This window comes from Calidris pugnax, unplaced genomic scaffold (assembly GCF_001431845.1).
Source record: "Calidris pugnax isolate Ruff unplaced genomic scaffold, ASM143184v1 scaffold178, whole genome shotgun sequence".
In the NCBI taxonomy this organism is placed as follows: domain Eukaryota; kingdom Metazoa; phylum Chordata; class Aves; order Charadriiformes; family Scolopacidae; genus Calidris; species Calidris pugnax.
In genome coordinates, this window is record NW_015090986.1 from 6,194,337 (window position 1) to 6,212,306 (window position 17,970).

At 37.8% G+C, this 17,970-nt stretch overlaps 1 protein-coding gene across 7 annotated transcripts in view; it reads right to left on the reverse strand.

The window, feature by feature from the left end:
* NFIB (nuclear factor I/B) overlaps positions 1-17,970 on the reverse strand; it is a 178,977-nt gene that overhangs the window by 28,521 nt on the left and 132,486 nt on the right. For 3 of the 7 annotated variants that reach the window (XM_014953952.1, XM_014953951.1, XM_014953949.1), the window contains exons 7-9: positions 15,256-15,387; positions 12,681-12,865; positions 1,282-1,447 (exon numbers count right to left, since the gene is read on the reverse strand). In XM_014953952.1, the coding sequence (XP_014809438.1) occupies positions 1,282-1,447; positions 12,681-12,865; positions 15,256-15,387 (483 nt within the window). The remainder of the gene's footprint in view (positions 1-1,281; positions 1,448-12,680; positions 12,866-15,255; positions 15,388-17,970) is intronic. The other 4 variants (XM_014953954.1, XM_014953950.1, XM_014953956.1 and 1 more) reach the window with 2 other exon arrangements.

Consider the following 17,970-nt stretch of genomic DNA (forward strand, 5'->3'; position numbering starts at 1 on the left):
ACCAGGGAAGATATGGATATATTCTACCACCTTTTAACAAAACTTCTGCTGTATTAAAAGAACAGCTAAAATCCTTCCATAAATCTATCCACATAATTATTTGTTTTTACTTAAACAAGAGTTTGTCCAAAATTTCCTACTATCCCTTTATAATAAAGGCATAAACATTTTTCCTCCGTTACATCTTGGCCACTCCTATGCATTCGAGTCTCATCTTTGCTACACATCCTAATAAAAAGATTTGAAGTAGTGTAACACCTAGGAAACCTATGGTTTATGGTCTCTGTTAATGACAGATCAAAAGTCAGGGATTGGATTCACATTTCAAATACTAAACGGGCCTAAAGCAAGTCATTTTAATGTAATGGACTCTAAAGAGATCAATATTTTTAAAAGCTGTTAAGTTTTCTTCCAAAATACGTGTCTGGACATGTCTCCTAAAAATCTTCAGTACTCCGATAAATATTGGTAACACTGGCCATCTCAAGTCCAAATAAAAGTTCAAAGACAACAGAAATGCAGAAAGCAGTTAAAAAGCAACATTCTGCATCACTGAGCATAAGACGAGTATTTGGAAGAGACGAAATTAACCTACACATAGTAGCAACTTTGCTCTTACTTCCAAAACCACAACTCCATTGAAGATAATAGGATAAATAATATGGTCCTATATAGTAATAAGGAACTTAAAGCATTAAAGCTAGGGTTTGGGTTTTATGTTTTAAAAAAGGAGCAGTGGATCTACTATCCATTGCAGCAATGACAAAGAATTAAAATTTTCTTTTGTCACATCAGTTGTATTTGCTAAAAACGACACAACCTATATCAACATGCAATTGTCATAGCTCGGATTCAGTATGCGTTCTAACAAGGCTTGATTTCTGTAGGAAAGTTCATTGAGGAGCAAATTATCCAATTTCTGTTTGGAATTCCGTCTGCGGGTCATTGTAAAACCTCCATGTCTGGGTGTGCTTCTCAATGTCTTTACAATGTCCACCTTAGATGAAAAAATATATTCTCTTTTTCTTGAATAGTGGTCAAATATGCAGGCTTTTCCCTTTCATTTTGGTTGTCATGTTACAAACTTTAGTTCAGGTAACATGATGCACTGGTTGAAATTTGGGGAGGAAAAGCTTTGCAGATAGATCATGTTTGCTCTCACTGTAAAATGATGAGCATCCACTTGGTCAAATAGTAGGAAAAGGCACCTTTTTCTGGCCTCAATTTGAAATCATATAGAATCTTTGATGGACATTTTTTGTTTCCTAAAGAAATACTTACTGGTTGCTGTAGGTGAAGATGCCTCACCTTCAGTGGATGTAGTGATGGGTTTAGTATCTGTCATGGTCAGGGTCACAGGTCGCACCGCACTGTGATGGGGAGAGGGTGCCAAAACTGGAGTAAAATGGCCAGGCACTTTCCCTACTACTTGACCACTGCTGTTAGGCTACAAAACAAAACCAAAAGAATGCCTTGTGAAACATACACATTGTGTTTAAGGAACCTACCCGCCTATCTTAGGGTTTTCCAGAATGCACATCACCACAGCAGCTGCATGCTGGAATGTGCTGTTTTAATAAAGCTATGAATTTCTATGTGGTGTTTTCAGTAGGCAGATCACTCCTCAGAGAAGTACTTAAGTAGCAGTACTTTTTGGTAAGCTTGCTTTCTTCCTGGATGCAGCATGCATCAGGTTGTTTCAAAATACATTTGCCCTTCACACAGTGGCTGTGAACCACAGTAAATCCCACAATAGCAGGATTAAACTGACCAGGCATAGGCACTAATGTACAAAGTATTAAGAGCAAATGAATGATGCAAAACCTCTGTTTTCACAGGCCATACCACTCTGGCTTGGAGCATAACCAAGACTTGACCACAGTTGTCCACAGAGATTACACATACTGGAAAGCTAACTAATAATTCACGTCTGGGAGTTGGGGAGAGGGTTAGGATACCATGCACTATAATGCAGACGTCGTAACATCTAGTCAAAAGCCACCTCCCAAAAACACAGAAGTGTTGAATAATGTCAACTTTGCAACTCAAGGGCATAATAAACAAAGAGACTTTCATAGATACAAGAGGCAGTCTCCATATGACCTTAGGTACAAGTCATCAATGTAATATGCTACTTTCTGCATGTATGTACGTCTGAATTTGGCAATGTTCACTGGTAAATGTTTATCCAATGCCTAAACATACTTTAAACATTTTGCATGACTGTAAATACTCCACTGATAAACAACATGCAGTAAAAATAAGCCAGTACTAAATAGATTTTTCAACAGTGGCTGATAACTTTCGCCTTAAACTGATTATGTGTTCTGTGAATCTTAGGTATTTTAAAATAAAGCCAAACAAATAGAAAAATACTGGGAATCTTATTATCAAAAGGATCTTGTCAAATATGAGATAACTCAGAGTAAAGAAATGGACTAATAAAGGACCTGATTCAACCTGATACAATGAAAGGTTAAAGGAGGTAAGCATGACTATCTTAATGAAATAATAGCTGGGCTGAGACAATTACCGCCAAGTATGTGCAGAATATAAACACACAGAAGAGGAAGGAATTATTTGGAAAGTACAGGAAGTATAAACTTGGGGTAATGGAATGAAATCGAGAAGGAGGAAATTTAAAATTAATAGCAAGAGAAACTTCCTGGCAGTGTGATCTACTAGACTTTGCCAATTCCCCCAAGGGAGAGTATTGTTCTTTAGGACATCTAAAACTAAGCTAGAAGAAAACACTAGAAAATATAAGTGTGAATGGAGACCAATCTTGTATTCATAGGACCATTGAGCAGCTAGCAGAGTATTTCCCTCTCTAAAATCACAAGCCTAACAATGAACAATAACAGTAAAAACATACACTAATGAGAAGTGGCCAACAAACTACCCCCTAAAAGAAAAGGTCACCCCCTAAATGTAACTGTATGTTTGGGGGTTCATTGGTGCAGGAGTGGGGACAGAAGAGTCATGGAATCCCAAGATCTTGCAAACTGGGGTGATATTTACCACTTTCTCATTCATGTCCCTAGTTACATAAGCTGAGAAGTTACTATTACAATTTTAGAAATGGGAATAAGTGTCAGCTGCCAAAGTAGCTTCAAACTCATAAAGCAGCACGGATTCAAAGGAATGACAATACACAATATCCCCAAGTAACTGGCATGCTACATTAATTTTTATTCACTGGATGAAACTTAAAAGTTAGATAGATCTCCCTTATTATGTATACTTGAAATGAAAGTGAGGTCTGGCAAAATATATACAAGACAATTTCTAGAGAATAATGTGGCCTAAAAGTTTACTGAGCATCTGCTGGCATGCTTACATGACCAATGGTTCATAAGTGATGAACTCACTCTAATTACAGAGGTCTTTCCTCAAGAACGCAAATATTTTATATTACAGCAAACAGTCACATATTAAGTATGTGTCAACAAGTCCATTTTCTTTGAGATCTATCTTAGCAGTCATTTAGGGAATTTTGTGCTGTCTATTTTAAAGGCCTGCCAGCCAGTTTTAAAATTCCACCTGCTTTAGAACAAAATGAAAATGTTAACTAATATAAATTCAGAAAATCTCTAAGAGTTACCTAAAATAAATTTCCCATACAAATAACCCAAGATACTCCATAACTTAAAGGCACGTATCCTCACTCACTGCAAGTTCTACAGAGTTCAACTCGAGAAATCTCAATGTTGCAATAGAACAGGCTCTGTTATAAGCGAGAAAGCCATGACAGTTTGAAGCATTTGTGGGGAAAACTGTCAGAAATTTAGGCAAGTCTTATGATAAACTTTTCTGTTGTGATAAATACTTCATACTTAAATTCTTGTGATAAACTTTTCTCACCAGAATTCTTGTCAACAAGACCCAATTGCTACATTGGACTGAATTATCAGTATGTTCTGGGGAGGCTGCTACAGATGCAAGCCCCCTCTCTTGCCCTGGCAGCCCAGCTGTCCACACAGTCTGGTGGAGGGACTACGACCTCTCAGTTATGTCTGGTAGCTCCTGGGTGGAGTCACTGACCTGTGACCACAAGCCTAACCTTAGGAGCCTCAGCTCACGTACTGTGCTAGCATACCACAAAAACAACTGAGAATCCCTCACCAAAATGACCAACTTCTCTTAAAAACAAAGAAAAAAGATTCCAGGGAGTTTACAGATTAAACAGCCAGTGACACCAGCTTTCAAAAGCAGCTGTCTCCAAAGTCACACAAAAATGAATTAGAAGGACTCAGCCGCAGATGAGAACAATTTACAGCAATGTATCACCTTCTACTGCTGATCCCGATCAACAGGAATGCAATGGCTGACGTAGACTCCAGCTTACCCCTTGTGCATATGATCCAATTAGCAAATCCCTTTCTTGCTGAGTTATAAGACAAAGAATATACTTATATCACATTCTCATGTAAGCCACGTTTTCCCTTGCGAGATAAATAACAGCAGTGCAGTACATCACTTCATCCAAATTGAGGGTGAAGTCCTGTCTTTGTTGAAATCCATGGGGAATTTGCCAGTGGTTTTGTGGACGTGGTTTGTGACCCCCTGACCAAGCGTCTACACTTCTATTTCTTTTCTTTTCTCTTTTTTCTTTTTTTTTTTTGTCTTCTTAATTTGTAGGCATTGTTCCATAACTGTCCTACATGCAAAACGGAGTACAGTCACAATACAATAAAACTGAGGCCTGCAACCTCTAGACAGAAAAATAAAACCTTCAAAGTAAGAAAAGGTTCAGTAAGTTCAATACTTATGGTTCCAACACTTCAGAGTCTCACTGCACATTAGATTTCAAATGCAGTTCTAACTTAGTTACTTGCCTCACCAGTTTTGCATTTTGTCACATCTCCCCAAGTATCTTCTGACTGCACTTAATGATTTATTCTGGTTCTATTTTTCTAATCTCTAACATCTACCTCTAACAAAAGCAGGCTCTCAGATGTCCCATGTCTTCTGTCCTGCTTTCTTAAGAGGGAAACCCTACTGTCAGAAATAGCCTTGTGAAGCTCTTAATTTATAATCTTATTGAAAACTGGCTGCTAGATACAGCTTCTGCGACCTGTTCTCCTTTTAGCTTTTGCCATTATGTCAAAATATATTTTAGCATGGAATCTATGTATCTATTTGCACAGTATCCACTTGAATTACAAGTTTAAATGTTTATAGCATATCATTTAATACTAATTCTTTTTGTCCTTACTTAAAACAAGTTCTAGGTTCTAGTTCCAGTTTTCCCTGAAGAGATTCTTGCAGACAAATGCATTACAGGTGAAAAATCAACTGTTACCATCAACTAGGGCATCAATATGTCTGTGTGATGGATTCACAAGCAGAGAGAGATGACGCCTGAGGCATAAGCCTCAAGCAAATTGCATGGAGGCAGCTGTGTTAGATAAACAAGCTGTGCATTTGAAAATGGGAGACAGAAAGAAGCAAACACAAGGAAGGTCTAGCAAATTGAGCCCAAATTTATGCAGGTGTACATTTTTATATTGTTGAATTTGAGGCTAATTTGATTTTCTTATCTGTGTTACATTTTCCAGCTTTTTAATTCACACTATTTTGAATTGCCACAGATTGAGCCATTCATGTGCCCAAAGCCACAGATGAGTTGTATTTACTGTCATAACTTAACTAAGTCTGTCAGACTGTTAACATCTGATTGTGTGCACTACACACACTTTCAGTTAGTCCTTTGGTCTGAAGTCTGAACAGAACTTGTAACAGATATGAATATGGACTTTCTTAAAATCAGGATTCACTATACCTGTTTTCCCTGCTCAGATTTTACTAACATATTTATAATCAGTAATTAATCGACTGCCTCTCAGACTTCTGTTCCTGTATTTGCCCAAATATCAGCACGTTTTCAACTTGGGTCCTCACTTATGTTTTAGGACATTGTTTTGTCATCTAGATCACTATTTCCAGCATTAAAAAAATCTTTCTGATGCCACAGTGAAATGGCAACACTGACATCTACGCATGAAATACCCAACCATAACAGAATTTTTACATACATATTAAACAATTCATATAAACTATTAATTTTCTTAAATGATAAAACATATTTTATGTTTAAATTCCCACGGCATGTTTTTTTACAAAGTAGTTGTAATTATAATTCCAAATTCCAAATAAAATAATTCCAATTTTCCTTGGAATCTTAAATACAAAGTATCTTCAAATAAATAATCAACAAAGGCCAGAGGCCAAAAATCAGCCTGTGTATGTCCTACGTACAGTTACACATGATACTGTGTTAGGTATTTCAAAAAGAAGTTTCAGAGCTTATTAAAAATTACAGTATTTCAGCTAACCACTACACTTGGAGAACAACATATTTCCATTTCAAAAAACAGGCCTTTCAAAAGAAACTCTATGTTCCCTAAGAAGGCTACCCTATTATAGCCAGGTAATCAACTAATAAGTGCAGTTTAGTTAAGCTGTATTCAGTGTGTTTGGAAATACTCTGTCACTCATTTCTTCTCAATAGTTTCAGTCCCTTTTAATTGCAAAGTTCAGATACTATGGTGAAGAATATTACTTAAAAACACTGGCAATGTTGTTTTGAGACCACTGATTGAACTGATTTTGTTGATGAAGATGTAGAAGATCCAGTTTTGCACATTTTGGTCCCCTGCTCATGTACCAAATAGCTGTTTTTAACAGTTGCCTACTAGGGACATCTACAAACCTGGAAATGACAGCTGGCAAGTTCTGTCTTTGAGTTCATGCCATTGTGCTCTGTGATATCCACAGAGGGTGATGCACGTTTCTGAAAATCTACAAGTAAAAGAAACTGGAGGAAGTACCTTCCATTTTTCTAAAGCACCCCCCTCCTTTTTTTTTCTTTTTTTTTTTTTTCCTTGATTAAGTGATGCAAATGCAGCCTTTTACCTCAGTAGAACTTTTGCCTAAGGCACCCTAAGGCTACATCACCTGTGAACATCCAATGGCCATGTCAGTCTTCCACTGAGACAGCTCAATGGTAAAGGAGGCAGTATCATCAAATGTGCAGAAGACATATCATCAAGTTACGTATCATCAAGTGATTCCCTATCTGAGTAATATAACAAAGTGCCTTTGAGACTCTGCTAAACATAAAGGAATGGTATTATTAGAGCACTGCCAGTGAGACTGAAAAAGGTACTGCAAGGCAGTTTCACCTCAGGTTGAACTTGGTGGGTTCCATAAAGCATTTTTTTAACAAGAAGCAAGGCTATACAGATTTCCTTTCTGCTATTGGACACGATGGTAGCAACAGAAATGTACTTTGCCTTTTTATAGTGCCTCCTAACATTTCTCTTATGGATGAACCTCACTAGTTTCCATACCCTTGCAACCTGAGTAACTCATTGCTACAGTACATCTTACACAGACCTCACCGGGAGATGCCACACAAAAGCTTCAGGTGGCGTGACACGTAGCTACCTGCCTACTTGAGGAATTAGCTTTAGAAAAAACATGTTGTTGCCAGTTCTTGGCTGACAATACCACTTCTGTACTACTTTCTGAGAGAAATCAAGGTGCTGACTTTGATCTATAAAGCTCAGAGTTTCATCCATTTGAGAAAGCATTTTCCTCTTGATGTAACACTGCTAAAACTGAGAGCAACTGCAGAGCTTCAGCAAACCATGTTCAGACACAGATATCCTATGAGGTTATAGGCAAAGAGTTCTCCATCCTGAATCACAACTTTATCCATGACCTCAAAGAATCTGAATTATTTGTCAACATATAAACCACGAGGAAAAAAATAGCTTACCTTGTATATTTGCCTTTACAACGGGGTAAGTCCGTATTACACAAGCATGGGAAATCTCTTTGTAGGTAAATGTTCAAAAGATATCTTTGGGTTAAATGGTATTTCGTGCACTCTAGATACATAACTGTGCATTTAATAAACTAAAAATTAGCAAACTAAATACAAAGGAATCATTTACAACTGCAATTTGTAAAGACCTTGTTAGTAGACTAAGTTAGTACTCTGTCTCCCAGTTACAATTAAAAACAGCACACTGACATTTTATTTAATCTTCAATAGTTTCTTAAAATTTACAAGGAAACACTTGTCCAAGAAGCTGAAACTATTAAATGTGAACAAATAAAGGTACTAGCTATACCAAAGAAACCGTATGCACACATATCACTTGTGTTGGCTTATTCTGCTAGTATTCTCCCAGGAACCAACAAGAAACCCTTCAACCAGCCCAACCAGAGCCTTATAAGATTCTCTCCTCATGGCTAAATGACTGCAGTTATTGTATTGAAGAATGACAAACCATCTGCCTGGCAATCCTGAAGAGTGTGTCTACCTTTCATTGAACAAAAAATTGAATACCCCAGTCAATTATGAGAGGAAAATAAATGGCCTCACCAGCTTCCACAAGCAGTTCTTCTCAAGCAGTTCAGACATTTCTGTCTTCAGACAATGATAAAACCATTAACAAGACAAAGCTGCAAACTAGCCCAACTTGCAACAAAGTACATTTTACATTTTAGCAGTCCCAGGAATTTTAGTCAATATGTGGACAGCAGTTCACTTGGACTGTAACCACTGCAAACCATCTCCTGTAAAAGGAAACGGGTTCAATACTTAAGTCCCACAAATTGGAGCCAGTTTTACCATGTAATTGAAAACCACATATTTAATCAAAAATATCACAAAATTTGATTTGAAGGTACCTGTAAACTTTGCCCTTCATAATCCAAACTCAAAAGGCTTGCAAGACTACTTCTGTTTGCTTGGTTCAGTAAAAAAAAATAAATTCTCACTGATGCCAGGATGTTCTTCAGCAGGATTCTTCACTCTGCTTTACCATTGTTTACCATGGTCTGCTTTACCATCATTTCCGTCATCATACTTTCTGACCCTCCTGTGATTCACCACACCTTAATGAGGAAATTATCCTGTTTAATTCAACAAGGCATTAAGTTTGGAGCTTTTGGTTTTGACTTCAGCCACGCAGGTGTTACTGCGCTTGGTGATTTGTTCAGGCTCATTGGAAGTCTGATTTTGATACTGTATATTGATTCATACACTCTCAATTATTAATGCATTTCAAGCGTGTGCAGACTTGCGTGTGTGCATGCACATGTGTACATACACACAGAGCAGGTAATATATTCCAAGATTTAAAGATTGACCCATCTGGAACCACTGAAACAGGAAATACATGTTCAAAATTTGCAGTAGATTTGAAAACTTCAGTACAATGTAGATGAACAAACACCGTAGGTGGATTAGGCACGTAACAATCAATTAGTTTTTGCTGAAACCTACAGTTAGTGACCAATATCAATTTAACTGTGGAGAGACCAGCACCCCATCATACTACAGATACATACTCACACACACAATCTCATCCAGTAACATGTGTGCCTAGCTAAGAAGAAAAGCATTGAAATAAATATAATAAAAAGGGCTCAGCAGAATTACTTAATTAGTGGAAAGTACAGCAGCTCTCAAAACCTTGGGAACTTTTCAGACTACTTGCTGGAGGCAAGTCCAGCTTTGTATCTAACAAGGTCCATTTCTGTTCAGTGTATTTGTTTATTTATTCTCCATATTGAACAGGGGATAAAAAGCAGATATGCACGAAACAAACAGCCACAGCTCTCTTTTGTTTAGGGTCATCCATTGTTTAATAATTTTTCACTGCAGCCAAAGGGCCTGTTTGAACTTCCTGACTGTTCATCACACATAATTTGGAGTATTTAATGTTATGTCAAGAAAATTGCCCACTGCTTCCCACCATGGAAACCTATGGGAGCTCTATATCTTTAAACTAATTTTACTTAAAGTATTCCATGGAATAGCATGACTGTCTCACTATAATCAGTGCAGCAGTAATGTAATTAATCTCAAAATTGCTGTGGGGAGTACAAGGCATCTCAGTAGCTTGTCGTAACAATCTAAATTAGCGTATTACTGAAAGATGTTGGGGAGGAACAGTTCATTTTAGGTAAATGCTGTCAGGGTATCCATCCTTTCTATTTCTAAAGCTGAAATTAAAACTATCATCATAGTTCTCCTTTTGAAATCCAAATGAGTATGTTTTGAGGTGGGAAAGTATAATTAAATTTGATGTGGTATTCCTACAGATGCAGTTTTGCATTTTATAATAATTAAATTTGTTTGAATAAAAATTCATGTTTTATTTAGAAAAGAAAAACTGGTTTGGCTCAAAGCATGCCATTGTATCAGAACAATTCCCTTTTGTCATTGAAACTTCACAGACGGCTGCTTTTTCTTTTCCTAAGCAAAAAAATTATTCTTGCTGTTTTACTTTTTGTACAGCCATCCTTTAACTGTTCTATTCTATTTAGAGATATTTTGATTGGGCATGCAACTCCTCTGATGTACAGCATATCTCAGAGGTGAACTTTAAAGAATTAAGTTTTAAAGAGATTCCACTAATAATAGTGATTAATGATAATAAATTGTGGAGAATAGCTGATGCCTGGAATCCCATACTCGTTGTTTAACCTCATCTCCTTTTCTCTGGAGCTAAATCAAACATCAAATGAAATGAAAAACATTACCCCAATATAAAGGTTATAAAAGGTGAGAAAAGTAGTAAATTGAGGCTGGTCTGGCCTGTTATTCCCTATGGTGCCACAACACAAGAACAGGAAGTGTTTTGAGTTTGCTTCTTCTCTGAAAACAATCAGCAGAGTACAATTTTATCTTTGAAGGCCTAAAGATTAATCTTTCAACCACAGATAAGGGAAGGGACTAAGACTCTTGTTGGGCAAAGAGTTGAAAGCCCTTCTCTTGCTCAATGAATATACTCCTGAATGTTAAAATCACAAGACAGCACATTTGTCAAAACGTCTGAAAGTCAGATACTTCATTTAGATATTGCATTTTTTCAGCAACGATCCAAAGCAGAACACTGAACAATCCAGAGAGATTATCACCTAATCTGCTCTTTTAATATATATGAGAAATCAAAATGTAAGTAAAACAAGCACTGAATAATTAAATAAATGCATAACAGTAAGGGCCTGATTTTAATTTGCATAATTTTTCCCTTAATAGTGCCTAATTAAGACATCAGTTAAAAAAAAAATCCAACCGAACTCTAAGATTTTCCACACTGAATTAACGTTAAGGACTTTTAATGGATGTCTTAATTAGACTTTGTTATTCATGGAAATTTTGCACAAATTAAAATCAGGTCCTGCATGCAACATTCCCAGCTGAGTCTCAGCAAAAATGCTATATGGGACTGAAAGACTTTTAATCCATGTGCAGATAGCAATTTGTATTCTAAAGCCGACATACTCCATTTTCAATTTTTGGTTTAATTTGCATTAATATGGTAACCAACAAAAATCATAACGTTAGGATTTCTCCCTTCAAAGAAAATTTGTATTTTATAGACTTGGTTTTTTGGGGGTTTTTAATACATAGAAAGTCATGCAGCTGGACCAGAGCATTAGCCCATGGAGACAATAGCATTAGCCCATGGAGACAATAGCATTAGCCCATGGAGACAATAGCCAAAATAACCTTCTGAACAGCCCAGAAGGGCCATATCTCTCATTCAACATAGAAAGTTTGATTCAGTCTCATGTTCTACTGCTGTTACGCCTGAAATGCAGGCTGAAAGGCCTGTCATTATTGGTGAAAAATAAAACAAAATAAAGCCCAAAACAAAATGCCATCACAGTAACCCCTTCATCCCTGATAAGACAGTCCTTCCAAAGCAACCCAACTCTTAGGAGCAGGAAAACCTGACCGTTTTCTCTTCAGTTTACATTCCCAAGGCTCTTCCGAAAAACATGCTAAAGCACAAGCTACAGAGCTCCTCAGGAGTCTTTCAGACAAAGCATAAAAAATAAATAACAGCCTGAGCAGCAAAGATTACATTACACTGACACTGGAAATATTCCAAGTATTGACAGACCAAGTCTCAACTGCAGTTTATCCTATAGTGCAGATCACATGCTTACGCTGTCTGCTGATGCTATCATGGAAAGCAGTTTTGCACACAGTCCTTCACAGATTACTTTGCTAATGAAAACCACGTTAATTTCCCATACCAGACACAAGTTTGAATCAGTGTAGCAGCGAGGAACTCATCTGTTACTACATGTTCTCTACACAGGGAAGAAAAGCCATTTTGTGCGTCTCTGCTACACTCACTACAGTAACGTCTTTGCATCGGTGCAAAGAAACATCAGGCGCCTACAAAGCAAGGCAAGTGTCACCTTGCCAGGGTTTACTTCCATTGTCAGTCTGTTAATACACCTGTACATCCGTGCGTGTGCATGTGTGTGCCTGCGTGTGTCAGTGCACTCCTCGCTCCATTCCCCAGCAGGAGCTTCCTCCCCAGCAGCCCTGCACAGCCACCAAGGCACCCAGCCTGCAGGACGGATGCAAGACCAGGACATGCCTTGTTAGTGCTGCTGGGTCGTTCAGAACAAGCATTTTTCTTACGCTTGACGGCAGAAGAGCAAGTGGATATGCGCCCTTTATTCAACCATGCTGAACGGGAAAAGTTGCTGGATCACTTATAGGCTTATATGTTTATACACTTATATGCCAGCTCCCAGCTTGCTCTGAGACCAGAACTAGTGAGACTCCCTGGAAGACACACATTCCTCATAGGACTTCTTTCGGACAGTTCACATTCACAGTTTTACAGTACCTGGCTAGTCTGCGGGCTGGACGGGTCATACGAAGGTACATAATTCTTCAGAGTATCCTGAGGATTCAGGTGGGGAGGATATCTGATCGTTGGATGAGAGAAGTAGCTAGACGGGGCAGGAGGGAGAATAGCTTGTGCTGGAAATGGCAATGGTGAAGGTGGAGGTGGAGTTCTAGTTGAGATGACTGGAGAAGATAAAACAAAATTAAAATTACTTCGCATCTTGTTTCTTCTAAAATTCTTCACCTCTGTGTTACAGCAAGATAAATAGAAAGTCGGTCACAAACCAGTACACTGAATTCCTGCTTCATGGCAACTTTACAGAAAAACTTACTTGTCTTCCCCTTCACATCATCCTAGGCAATGGAAAATGCTACTGTTTCAAATTCATAAATACTGTATCTTGTTTTGGGTGTGTGGGCTACGCCATCATATTTTTTCATTTTTTCTTTAAACAGTAATCATTCTCCAGCATGAAAGACATTTCAATTATATAGTTTTCTCATCTGGAGCCCAAATAAACCAAACAAATACCTTAATAAGTAAAACCTACACTTTTATCTACACTCTAACAGAGGAGAGTGAAGTCACCAAGTCTTAAGAAACAGTTACTGATTCCTCACTGCATTGCACTCTACCTGCCTCATGTGGGGACGAAGTAATAACTACTCATCAATAATGCCATGAATATTAGCTGACCTTTGTGGAAATGCTAATGACCATTCAACTTCAGGGCCTGGGAAACCAATCCATGCAATAAAAACATCTCTGATAAACCAAAAAGTATCTACCCTATACATATTTTTCTTTGCATTCTCTTTCTTCCCAGCCCCTATAAACACAGTCTTCTCTGTCTATAGACTATATGTAATGTCTAAACAACTAGCAATGTTTTCACAATGAAAGGAATGTACAGCACATCCTACTTGGCAGTGGATTAAAAAGGAAGTACGGAGTTCAATGGAAATAGAGAAAAGACTACGGTGATTTCATTTTCATTAGTGGGAGGGTACAAAATCAGGTCTGTATAAGCAAGATATTTTATAAACTGCTCACAGGTCTATACTATTTCAGAACAAACACACCAACACTGCTCTTCTGGACCACCTCACATATCTTTGGTTTTTTCCAACTTAATTTTTAAATTAGTTGCTATTTTTGAGCTGGGACCAAGTCATAGTTTGCCCAAGAAAAAGCAACAGTAGGAATGTTCCAAAATTGCTGTACTTGGTAATCAAAACTTTGCTAATCTCAAAACCATTGCTTACTGACACAATAGAACAGACTACACAGACAAAAATCAGGTTTCCTAGGAAGTAAATAGCTCATCTACAAATTGGGGGTTGGCTGTCACTCAAATACGTATACCTAAAAATTATACATTAAAGCAAATGCAAGGATTTACACATAAGTATAGAGCCAGTAACAATTATTGAAGCTTCTTTTGTGACAAGCTCATTTTAATCACAGCCCCACCAGTTCAGTTTACTCATAAAACATTAGTTACTGCTCTGACATGAGAGATGTGCAAAACAAACAAAAGTGAGCATAAATCTATCCTTTCCATTTCACCCACCATCTCTGATGTGCTTGAGTATTTCCTGACATAGGAAACCTTAGAGAGACCAGAATGAGTTCAGGCTCACTTACACAATATAAAATAGGTGGATATTAAGGGGGAAATAATCTTTACTCAAGAATTGAAAGCAAGGAACTTGAAATTGTGGAGAAATCACAAAACAGAAAGTTCTCAAAGCAGGACTGCATGTCAAAGAAAAGAAGAAAGAGTCCTCAGGTTTTACTGTTTTACTCCTCTCGTCACCCAGCTCCGCTCAAGAAATGAATCCTTTTATAAGCAGTTTACAAGGAGACATGATGAGCTACTAAGGAGAGACTTCTGAGGACTGTGTTCTTATCTGAAGAATCAAGGTCACTCTCACCTCTAAAATTAAACAGACCATGATGCTGGAATTTCTCTGTCATTCCGGATAAACACTCAAGATAACATGCATTCCGCCACATTTCAAGTGTCTCCTTCACACTTTAAGGGAAGTTTTACTATGGATTTATTAGGGATTTCAGAAAACAGATGTTTAAAAATATTTATCAGGACTCTATCTCTTTCGACAGAGCATTCAAAACAAGTACTGGCAATTATTTCATTGTGTCACATAGTGAACGTGGTTGTGACTTCTCTTGTGTATTTAGCCCTACCTATTTTGGTATTTAAAAACAGCATAGTCATAGCAACACTAATAAAAAAGGGTATAGGTAGAAGGAGGAAAGATGGGGAGGATTTTTTCTCTGTCACTTCCTTCATGCATTTTACAGTTTATTTTATTCAGTGGTTAATCCTAATCCTTTCTGGTAATTTGCAGCAGTCAGACCACCTGAACTGAGTTTAATGAGCATTTCTGCAAGGTGCCCCAACCTTTTATATTTCTGCTCTCATTGGTATTATAAATGGGATTAGGTCTCTAAGAAAGTCTCCAAAAATGCACCACAATCTGATTGTAGGATAGGAGAACAGACCAAATGAATAAGGAGGTATTTCTTCCTCCTCCATAACTCTCACCACTGTGTGCAACTCCTGGGATTCCTGGGTGGTGATGCTGGGGAAAAGTGCTCAGTCTCGGTGAAGAATCCTGGGGAGAAGTAGGGCTAAACAAAGGCTTTTCAGGTTTCTTCATTGTAGGAGAAGACATATCTGCAATAGAAAAACAATGGAACAGTGACATTAGCTTAGAAGCCCATCTCAGGACACATCCATTTGTAGACTGAAGATATTTATTTTTACTGTTCTTGCATAAATATTGTTTGGTGACCCAAGTCCCCTGTGACCAATAAACTAATTTTAACATATTGCTTTCAAACTTGAGAATGAATAATGATCCCCTAACTGGTCTTTGTCCTGCAAAACAGAAACTACATTCCTTTCATACCAGACAAGCCAAACAGGGAAGAAATCCATGTCTTTAAAACCTCCCTAGACACTTCTCAGCTTCCCAGAACTTCACCAAATCATCTGCTCCTTCAGCAGCCACATAATCTTTATTGCATTTTATAATGGAACACCTACACTCAGGTGTGTAGGGTAACTGCCTTATATATTCCCGTTTATGGTATTTATTATTTTGTTATTTCAAAACGTATCCCTTACCCTTCCCAAAACCATAGTGAAACAATGTAACCTCCCTGAAAAGAAAGATACTTTAACTTCTCTATCTCATATTTTCCATGTCGCAAGTAGGGCCTTCCCACCTCTTCCTTCCAGTTTTCCCTATCAAGAAAAACATCTCTTCAGAGCTCACTGCATGAAGATGACAAACTATCAGGGAAAAATGTATGATTTCTACCATGCAGGGCTACTGATATTGCGTAAAGCAAAAATACTGGATTCTTTCTGAAAGTTCAAATTAATTAAATAATATGTTAGAATTTGCACCAAATTATTTCAAAGTTACTTATAACATTTTTATAGGACACACATCAATATTGTAAGTGGGTTCAATTTCAAATCAATGGAACTAATCCCGGTTTTAAACAAAGGTCATTTCTTAAGTACTTTACTGGACTGGGGCCATATTGCATCTGACTTTCCTACATGGACCATGTTAGCCCTTGAAGTGATTTTGGCACTTTCAATATTGGCACACTATATTGTGCTATTCTGGGGGAGATACAATCACCTTGGAAGTCACTGACAGGCCCACAAGCGCCTTACCAAGAGCAAATTAGACCTGTGCTTTCTGAACCAGCTGGAGTTTAAGAGTGGGTGTGAAAGCCACACTCAGACCAGGACCCATCGAACTGAGAGACCACTTCTCCACCCTGCCCCATCCTGCTGTCAAGACCCTGAGCAGACTCTGCCAATGCCCCTCCACTGTCCCCTTGCAACTCCCATGCTCCCCTTTGGTCCAAATCTGCTGATCTCCCATACACCCTGCAAGGTTCACCTCTTCAAGAAGGCTGCTGAGAAAGGATCTTATTCAGCACAACATTCAGCAAGAGCGAGGAATGACTTTACAACAGAGCAACTCAGTGCTCCTTCAGTTTTAACCAGTCAAAGGTTACTGTACACTTTTTATCGTACTGATCTGTTGCAATTTTATGTTGCTATCAAAAACACAGAATGCTGACAGAGGAAGCTCTGTCTCATAAAAATTTGGTAAATAAATTGCTGTTGAAGAAGAAAATAGAGTAATACTTTGTTTCTTTTATTCTATCAGCAGGTAGCAAAGACAAAGTTGCCAAATGGTTACAGTTTTGTTGAATACATTCTGCTAAGCTAAGAAATAATTTCTAAAATTTCAATACTGATTTTTTTTTAATTGAGTTTTGCATAGGCAAACCATGATAAGCAGGCACATTAATTCTAGAATGATTTTCAAATATTTCATTACGGTTTATTTTCTGCTCAAATGACAGCCCTAGCTTTTTCACGTAAGACGCTACTTCTATCAGAGCAAGAAAATTCTCACACCTCCGTAACATATGGAGGGTTTTATAAAAGCCCAGGACAAAATTAACCAGCTATTGTCTTTGCACTGTCATTCTGTGTATGCACAATCTCTGTCTCTGTAGAAACACTGCAATGTTACAGTCTTGAGAAAAAAGATGAGTGTGCCTAATAGCCTGTAGAAACAGCCTCCCACTACAGTGCTGTGGTCATCAGCAGTTGTCACAGCACTTATCAAATACCTTGTTGACTCTACCACGTATAGGCTATCATGAAAGAAGAGGATGTACACAAACAGTTTGATTTCATTTCAAATGAAAAGTACAGCACTTCAGTCTCCCTAAGGAAAAAACAAATTATGGGCTGGAAGTGGAAGATCTTTTCCTTACGTAAAGCTCATATTCAACAAAAGAACTCATGAAAGACAGAGCTGCCTAGTTCCTGAAGGTCTACATGTGTCAGCAGCTCTGATTTCCAGAATGCAACAAAGATTTAATTTGGTTGGTGACTGTTGCTTCATTAAACGAGTAAAAGTTGTTGTGTTTTTCAAAACCAAAATATTTTAGATGCTCAAAAGAAGTATGCTATATGAAATGCGATATAATCAGAGCATCCATGAACCCCCCAGCAGCGTCGCTAATTTGAAAATAATCTACTGAAAAGGAGATTGGTGACTATGATAACCTTGGCATTTGCTTGAAAAATGTGTGATTTATTCCTGCTCCTACTTTATGGAAGAACTGTAGTTAGCACATAGAAAACAGACAGCATACGTTACAAAGCCAAGACAATGAACTTCTTATACAGGAGACTGTTTCCTCACCAAGGTGA